Genomic DNA, 9,292 nt, shown 5'->3' on the forward strand with positions numbered 1-9,292 from the left:
GAATGCTCAGAATTATGGAAAAACCGTCTCCCATAGACTCCATTATAATCAAATAATCTGAATTTTAAAAAAGATTTTATTTTTCTATGTAATGATAAAACAGTAGCTTGTATTTGATCCAAACTAAGATATAATTAATCTTTATTAAAAGCAAAACCAGCCTATTGGCTTTATTTAATGTTTACATGATGTTCTAGTAGACTTAAGGAATGAAGATCCAAATTACGGAAAGATCCCTTATCCGGAAAACCCCAGGTCCCGAACATTTTGGATAACAGGTTCTATAACTGTACTGACTTTATTGCACCAGCCTAAAGTTTCAGCTTGTCAATAGCAGCAATGATCCAGGACTTCAGATGCAAATTGCACTGGTTTCTGTGCTGCCATGTAGTAATTATCTGTATTAATTACTAATCAGCCTTATATTGTGACATTTCTTATATTGTGACATTCTATATTGAGACAGCAGCACAGAGCATGTGCAGTGAGTCAGCAGAAAAGAAGATGGGGAGCTACTGGGGCATCTTTGGAGACACAGTCAGTTTCTGGGTTACAGCTCCGTGATTGAGGGCTGCACTAGTATCAGTGAGATTTCCTGGGGAAGGGACTGAGCAATTGGCATTGGGGATTAACGATTTCTAGGAGTATTAAAGTTCAGTGCTGCTGCTGCTGCTCTCTAACACCCAGTAGAGCAGAATGTGTGTGAGGGTTAACATATTTAGCATGACACTGATCTCTTTCATTCCATGTGGGTGAAAATGTGTACCAAGGAAGATGCAATTCAGATCTAAATTTGTTTTTTAATATTTTATTAAACATTTTACAGGTCCAGCACTCTAGGAGACACATACACAATCTGGAGAAGTTTTTCTCCTCCCTCCAACCCACACCTCTCTATGACTTCTCCTTAGAAATCTCCTTCCAAGCATTGGCAGATGAACTGTTGTAAAAGCTGCTTTAATTCCTTCTCCTCTTCTCCTTTTATTGTTGCATTGTTATTTGGTCTCTGTGAGCCTTGGTGTTCCTGAGCCTCTGATTGGCGCTGCTTTTTCTTCTTAGCGCTTCTAGGCTCCTCCTTCTTTTTGCTTCCACTCCTACTAAGTTCTGCTTCTTCCTCCATGTTATCATGGGTTTGATCAGGATCTTGGGGCCCTTCCCTCTCTTTTTCAGCAGGGGCCTCATCTCTGTCCTTAAACCAGTGTCCATAACAGAATTCCAGTAGAAAGGCAAAGACTTCTGGCAACAAGACGCCCTACATGAAAGGAGAGAAAGAGACTCAATACGATAAACAAATAAACCAAGGGGAATTATTCCTTTATTTACCAAAGATGTTTCCTATGGAATATAATTTTATTCCCTTTATAATATTCAAATATTCTAATCAGAGAAGTCTGATTCCAGATTAACTCACTGATTCCCAGTCTGATTTAGATATTGATTTGTTTTATAATGAGTTCATTATTCTAATGACTTACCAAAAGGATTCCTTTGACACTAGTGCCATTCTCAGTATCTCTGATGAGGGTCTCAATATAAGGCACAATTAGTTGGAACTCCTACAACAGAAGAACATCAGTTAGTCAGACAGTTGGATCTTAAATCACTAACCTATCAGACAATTAAAGCCTTTACAATAATTTAATGTCAGATCTACTATGTACTGTTTATAATTTTCTAATCTTACCTCAATGATGGCGCTACTCAGCTCTAGATGTGGGTTAGTGAGCTGACCCTCTATAGGAGGAATTGGACAACGCAAGCCCTGCAATAGGAGAGGATCAGTTAGTCACACAGCGGAACAATAGATACAATATCAGTACATCCCATAATAACATGTTCCCTTCCTACTCCCTGTATAGAGCATTGGTAACACATAAATCAATACTGACTTACATCACATCTTATGTCTGTAGGAATCAGCAGAGGGACTGGTCTGATCTCTTCCTGTACAAACAGGGTATTGCCGCACTCTACATCCTCTACATAACCGGCCTTTTCAACAGACACTGGGCAAACTGGCAAACTGAGCTTGATGTAGTTGAATCCTTCAGTCACATAATTCAATGTCTCAATATGTTCTTTGATATCTCTTTCCTGTAATAGAAAAGTACATGGATCAGATGTTTGGGACAGGGTACTGTACATTGTATAGAAACCTCTCAGCAAACTCATAAGTCACTGGTACATTAACAGATAACGTTAATAACAGGAACCCATAATGGCTCAGATACAATTCCCATACATGAACCCATGAATATGAACAGAACTTACTCGTAAAAATCCAGTGAAAATCAACAGGGTGAAGATTAGTGACCTCATGGTCGCATTTAGTCACTAATCTGATAATCCCAACTGTGAGCAGTGTTTATACCAGCTTGTGTCAGGGGCACCATTATGATGTCATCACTACCAATCATGGCGACCATTGTGATGCCATCAATAACAATCATGTGACTTTATACTTTTACATTTTTTCCCTATTAATAACATTGGCATCACGCATCATTTGGCCAGGCAACCATATGTGACATTAACTGCCACAGACCAAGTTAGCTTTTGCATTAAATAAACTATGGATATTTTCCATGAAAAGAGTTGGAGGGGAGGGGCAAGATAAAATTGCTTTTATAATAAGCTTTTAGTTTTGCGTTACTTTGAAGTAATAAGGTTTTATTAACATTATATTATATTATGCATTGATATAGAATGCAGGCATTAGTGTAGCACAGGTTGTACATAGTACAGTGCACAGTACACATAGTACAAAAAAAAAATTACAACCCAAATATAATGATAATAAAACATAGCAGCTCAGATCCAAAGCTCATATATATATATATATATATATATCCCCAGTACTAATAAGCAGAACTTACTTGTAAAAATCCAATGAAAATGAACAGGGTGAAGATTAGTGACCTCATGGTGGCATTCAGTCACTAATCTGACAATCCCAACTGTAAACAGCCCTTATACCAGCTTGTGTCAGGGGCACCATTATGATGTCATCAATAACAATCATGGTCATGTGACACTAACCCCCACAGATTACTTGGAAATAAACTATGGATAGGATAAAGGAAACACTTGCACAAAGTGTAGGGTAATTAATCACTGAAGGTTAGTGAGAATATGGTTATTTCTCTCCGTATGGCACTGTATTTTTGCTAAAGAAGTCTGGTGTCTCATTGGCTTCCTAAGTGGTAACATTGAGGGGCAGTGTATGTACAGGCCAAGCTTATAGAAAGTAAACCCTTCCCCCAATAAAAAGTAGCAAGTGGCCCAAAGTACAGTGGAAATAAGTTGCCCATAAAACCTGCATTTCTGGTCCAGAGCTCATTCAAAGCTCCTTCAGTATCGCTGTTTTTCATTGGCCTGGGCATAGGGTGGCATATTTTAGGAGTGACATTTCATTCCTAATTGTCAGTGGTTGCCTTCCAATGTTGAAGCCTAATTGATTACCCAGTAAACAGTAAGCATTGGAGTCCTAATAACTGTAGTTCTCTGCGTCCCAGTGATACTTTTGCACATGTAATTTTGGAACTATAGGTTCAATATTTAACATTAAATATTGAAGAGGTTGCTGTCTGGTCCATGTCCAACACATTTACACCTTTTCTGATTTCTTTTTGTTAGTTCTTTGTGAGTTGGTTACACCAAAATAAAACCCTGTTCCCCGTGGTCACAAAAGGCAGCAACTGGCAACAGTTAGATAATACTAAGACTTCTGCCAGTGAGAAGCCACAAAAAGCTGAACAATAAATTCAGCCTAAAATTTTGATGACACTCATGCAAAGTGAGCCTGCAGAGCTTGATAGATAGGGTTCACTTATGTCTAATATATTTCAGTCTTTCTGAGGGGCCCCAGATTAATTCTGGGGATAAGCTTTGTGGCCCAAGCAATGGTTTAAATCAACTTAATCACCAGCTGTTCCAGCTTGGCATTAACGAGTTAAACGAAACAGCCGGTGGATAAAATATAACGACAGGTTCTTGGCCACAATATAATAGTTTCACTGGGTCATTCTGCCCGCTGTTTCACGAGTCGTATCATTAAAGTTTCGGTGCTGTGTGCTCTATCCAAGTGTCTTTGAGATTTTATGTTCTTTACTTAAACCAATTACAGTTTTATTTTTCTCATGGGAGGTACTTTCTGGTGCTACAGCAGCTATAGCCATGCACCTTGTGTGGGCTGCTGGGAAAGCATTTGGACTGAACCTATAAATACCAGGGGCTCAGAAGATCCCCAAATGGATACTGTAGGAAGCCAAAAGCCAAGGAGGTGGGCAGGCTTGTTGCAGTATAGTTTTGGGAGGGGTCTCTCACGCCTAATTAGATATAAATTAATTACGGATTCAAGCAATACTTAGCTATATTCCGATCTTCCCTCTAGGCCAGGGGTGCCTGAAAGGTAGATCAGGATCTACCAGAAGACCTTTAGCTTGTGAGCAGTATGTCTCAAGACACTGTCAGCAATATCATCCTCCTGTTTCATGCTTGTCATTCAGATATTTATTACACTAAGGTTACATAAGAACTAGTTGTTTGTTAGATATATCAATATACATTTTCTCATCAAACAATATTTATTTAATATTTTCCATGGAACAAAATGATAACAATCTTTTTATGGATGTAGATCATAATGGGGCAACATCACTAAAAGTAGACCCTGCATTAGTAAAGTATGGGCACTCCTGAACTAGGCCCTTTGTTTCCTGCTTGTTGGATAGGCTCCTCCCCCTATTCTGATATAGGGGTGGTGTTATAACAATATTGAAGGGACATTATTAATTGCCACAATTATAAATCCATTTTCTATTATAATGGCTGGTCTGACTTGAGGCTCAGATAGGGTACTTGCCACCTTTTCTGAAAATAAGTACCAACCTTCCTATATTCTTGCCATTGGCATCAAACATAATTTTTACCTGCCAGGCCGGTAAAATACCGGCCAGGTTGCAACCCTAGGCTCAGAAAACTACCCTGCTGTTCAGCCTTGTTGAGACTCTTAATGACTGGCCTAATCTGACTCCCATTAGAATAAGTATAGGGGCAGGAGGCCCTGTGGCTGCTGGGGACCAAGGAGCTTTAGGGGGAAATTTTAATGTCTATAAGAAAAATGTTGCATTAGTTTAGGAGAGCCCAAACATGATTTTTCTGTGGGGCCCAGGCTGAGGGGTGCAACAGTTGTGTACGTATGTGTTTAGGGGCCCCTAGGGTAAGGTTCTGTGGTGCACCCCAGGTATCCCAGTTAGACATTGACACAAAGAAACCCTGGACTTACTTGCAGATTGGGCCTGCAGCTATTTTCAGGGTTCAGTTTGCTGATTGCATCAATAGCCACAACAGGCTTGCAGTATACTCCCACATTTACTCTGGAGCTTTGGGGAAAATGCTGCATTTGCGGGTAAAAACATGGGCATTTGCATCTGAATTTTGCACTCCATTGGTAATTGAACCCTAATAACTCCTAATTATTATTCATCATCACTGGGGTTACAATAACACGAGATTCCTGCAAAAGGCATCTGGCGATGTGTCCCTGAATTTTGCGGCCAAGTCTGAAAAATCTGATGCTCCGGAATGCATTCGCTTGGGATCTGACCGCCCTGAATTACGCAGAAGTCGGAGGGGAGCAGAGCATTTCGCTGACATCAATGAAATTGAACATCAACACCCTGTTAGTACAGCACCGGGAAATGTTTAGTCTGGGGCCGCTGCAGCTCGGGATCCATTTTAGCCAATCCATGGGACGTATGAAAAGTTGATATTTGGGCTGAAATCCGATCTCATTCTTGGGTGGTACTGGCCCTTTCGCCTACGGGCATCTCATTTTCCGGTGCTGACACATTTCTCTTTATTGCAATAACCTCAGACTTTGTTTCCATTGCTAATTACTGGTGATTTATATCCCTTCTGCCCCTCACTGACACTCTCCATTAAGGGAGGAAAAACAAATCACCTTCTGCTTTTAGTCTTAATTTCTGCTTGGGGAATTGGCTCCAAAAATATTACATTTTTGATTTTTCCCCCTACGCAATGTTTATTCTGAATCGGCAAAATGAGGTTAGCAGGGGGGTGTCTGGTGTATTGTGAGAATATTTACTAGTGTGACTTAGAGCAGAGGAGCGGCCATTGGGCAGGCCAGCAAATCTGAGGTCTAAAATTGTGCTGAACTACACCTATCAGCACTTTTCAGGGGATACAAGCAGTGCTACAGCACCTGGGCCCTCCTCCTTCAAAACTGCAGCCACACCATGTGCCTCGCCAAAATTCCCCTACCCTGCCACAACCCTAGTCATAATTCTCCTTTGGGGGGTTCAGTTTTTACTGGGGTTAAACCATGAAAGCAAAAATCTGATTGGTTGCCATGGGTTCGGCACTTGTGCAATGGACAGCACTGTATTTGTTGGCCCCCATCCTCCATTCAACCTGCCCTGTATGCTCCATAGATGCATAGATAGATCCAAGGAGCCATAGTTGGCCTAGAATTTGTTCACTGGTTTCGGTAACTCAAAGTACTTTGTATTAGTAGGACTCGATTCTCTAAAGGCTGGAAGGGTAAGAGTTATATTTCTCCTTTTTATTTCCATACTGAGAAGCAGAAAACGGAAGTGAAAATCCTCTTTATTCACTCATTTAGTGTAAAGGTGAGTTAAAGGGGAAGAATGAAACAATACATTTATTTATTTACGTTATAAAAGGGTGTCACACTAATGCGCCATTTCCTTCTTGTGTCTTTAATTTACACTCTTTGACGTTTGTACATTTTTAGACAATAAAAGTTGTGTTTTTGTTCAACATTTTCTTTCATACTTTTCCACTTACCTGGGACCTGTCTCCTACTGGCTCCCTGTTTGGTAGTGGTAGTATTTAGCGACACTTCTGCCAGCACCCTTTTCTATATTTCTTTTTCCACTTACAGGTTATAGGCCAGTAACAGATGCTGCATCCCACCCTTCTTTTGCTGTCATGTTTGTGATCCATATAGACAAATACAAGATGTCCTCTGCACTCAACCCATTATCAATATATCTAAGACAGAGACATTTTGTGCATACTGCTACTGAAAAATGCCTTACCCTTTAAACAAAACAGGGATTGTTTGTCCATATATTGCAATATATTTAAGCTGGCCAACTACGTCACAGTCATCCCATATCTGGCCAGTCCTGTGCTCAATTTTCATCTGATTCATTAAGAATTCTATTGCCTCATTATACATTTTACAAAGGGACCTGCAACTTACTAGCTGCTTTCAAAGTAAAACTCCCAAACTTGGCTGCCCTTTTATTAGACACCAGTGGGATCACCTGACTATAGTTGGAGAGGGTGGGAGCTACAACATGGAGCTGGTCACTGCTCCTGTATAACTATAACAAACAAGGGAAAGTTGTGCTCACCACTAATTTTTAAAACCATTAGGCGGGGGGTGCAATGAGGCTGTGACCACAAAATACATATAGACAAATACAAGAGTCCTCTGCACTCAACCCATTATCAATATATTTAAGACAGAGACATTTTGTGCATACTTCCCAACTATAGTCAGGTGATCCCATTGGTTTCTAATAAAAGGGCAGCCAAGTTTGGGAGTTTTACTTTGAAATTCCAACTACAAGGGTCACACAAAGAATTAGGATAGAAACAGTTTACACTTCATGTTTTGGGAATCCATACCAGCCTAAGTCTAACACAGCCCTTTAGTAGGGCATGTCTGTGCCCCCAAAGATGCCCCCAGTAGCCCCCCTTTTTCTTTTCTGCAAATTCCCAGCAAATGCTCTGGGCTGCTGTCACAATATACAGTATATATACAATATGACAGCCACAATATACAGTATATATACAATATAACACTCACAATAGAAGTCTGATTAGTAATCAATTCAGATTCACTTTACATGGGAGTATAGTAATTAGTACAGTCGGCATCAGAATTGATTCATAGTTAGCCCTGTATCATCAGCTTCTATGATACATGAACCTCGCGTTCTGTTTGATGATTTCCCCCAGGGCCAGATTTGTATTTCGGCCGCCTCTAGGCCGCGCCTAGTCCTAGTGCCCATTCGCGACGCGACTGCGAGGTCCTAGCGCCGTCCACCCACAAATTTCGGAGCACTGGTGCTCCTCAGCAAGCGGCTGGGCAGCACGCCTCCCCTAAAAGTTTGCCGTCCTAAGGCCCGGCCTTTGTGGCCTCACCACAAATCCGGGCCTGGATTTCCCCCCACCCCTAAGCTTAGCTTCTGCCCGGAGCCCACTGAGCATGTGCAGTGCCACTGACACACAAAAGATGCCTAACAAGATCCACATTTGGGAGCTGCTAGATCATTACTGTTATAGCGCTGCTGATTCTCGGCTGGTACAGTAAGTACAGTATATAAAATACAGCACTTCTACCCAGATTCATTTTAAGGCTTTGTTTTTATTCACAACTTGCGTTTATTAGAATTTTTCTTTATATAATCTGTGAACCTTTGTTTGGGCAAAACATGTTTGTTCTTCTAATTATCCCCCTTTCACTCCTGAGCTTCTATTTATAGAGGTGTATTTATTAAAAAAACAAAACAGGAAGTTAAATGAGAGCGCAACCAAAACATTTTGTGTTCTGTGCCAGGAAAAACACCAAAGTGAGGAGTTTTTATATTGTCAGAAAAATGTGTGAAACAATAGTGACCCTACTCTCCCCCCCGACTCTCGTTGTTCCACTGTAGTATGTGCCAAAAGATCCAATATATCCAACTCCCACTGACGGAGAATGGATATATGAACGAACCCTTCATGTTTGTGAATCTCAGAATGAAGCAAAGGTGCTGCTGTACTGTAGCTAATGACACAGTGATGGGGAATTCCTACTATCTATTGCTCACGTAGATCAGCCGTCAGCCCCTATCTGTCGCCCAACAGTAACACCAACACAACTCCTGGGAATAAAGACTCCTGCAGCAGAGTGTGATTGTGTTTGTTCAGCCCAGTATCCAATCCAGTTTGCTTAATCTGATTCCATAATTAGCAGCTCAGTTGTAGTGATGCAGTTGCTCTCTGCGTTACGTAGTTGTACTGTAAATACAGCGCCACCCCATGTCATCCCTCTGTTTTCCATTATTGTGCCGCTGATAGAGATAAAGGGATCTATTACTGCTCCATTTGTCTGTATTCCCTGTGTGCAATAACAATAATAACTCCTGTCCCCAAACTGGGCAGGTGGCAAACAACATGAAATTGCCCCATAGCTAACTTTAATAGCATACCTCCCAACATTTTGGAAATAAAAAGAGGAATAAAAAAGTCG

At 40.8% G+C, this 9,292-nt stretch overlaps 1 protein-coding gene across 1 annotated transcript; it reads right to left on the reverse strand.

Annotated features, from left to right (window-relative positions):
• Positions 1–777: 777 nt before the first annotated feature.
• LOC121393519 lies at positions 778–2,160 on the reverse strand. The gene is made up of 4 exons (XM_041562353.1): positions 1,894–2,160; positions 1,685–1,762; positions 1,476–1,556; positions 778–1,252 (listed from the first exon to the last, which is right to left on the reverse strand). The coding sequence occupies exons 1-4, from the start codon at positions 2,143–2,145 to the stop codon at positions 908–910; spliced, it is 756 nt and encodes a 251-aa protein (XP_041418287.1). The 5' UTR covers positions 2,146–2,160; the 3' UTR covers positions 778–907.
• Positions 2,161–9,292: the final 7,132 nt, after the last annotated feature.

The sequence above is a fragment of the Xenopus laevis genome, chromosome 5L, assembly GCF_017654675.1.
Source record: "Xenopus laevis strain J_2021 chromosome 5L, Xenopus_laevis_v10.1, whole genome shotgun sequence".
Lineage (NCBI taxonomy): Eukaryota > Metazoa > Chordata > Amphibia > Anura > Pipidae > Xenopus > Xenopus laevis.

What these genes read in the sequence shown, in the direction of transcription:
- LOC121393519 (XM_041562353.1), bottom strand. Translation starts at nt 2,145, where the DNA reads ATGTACAGTACCCTGTCCCAAACATCTGATCCATGTACTTTTCTATTA. An exon ending in CTACAGACATAAGATGTGAT is followed by an intron (nt 1,763 to 1,893) that starts GTAAGTCAGTAT and finishes CTCCTATTGCAG; the next exon opens with GGCTTGCGTTGTCCAATTCC. An exon ending in TGAGTAGCGCCATCATTGAG is followed by an intron (nt 1,557 to 1,684) that starts GTAAGATTAGAA and finishes CTTCTGTTGTAG; the next exon opens with GAGTTCCAACTAATTGTGCC.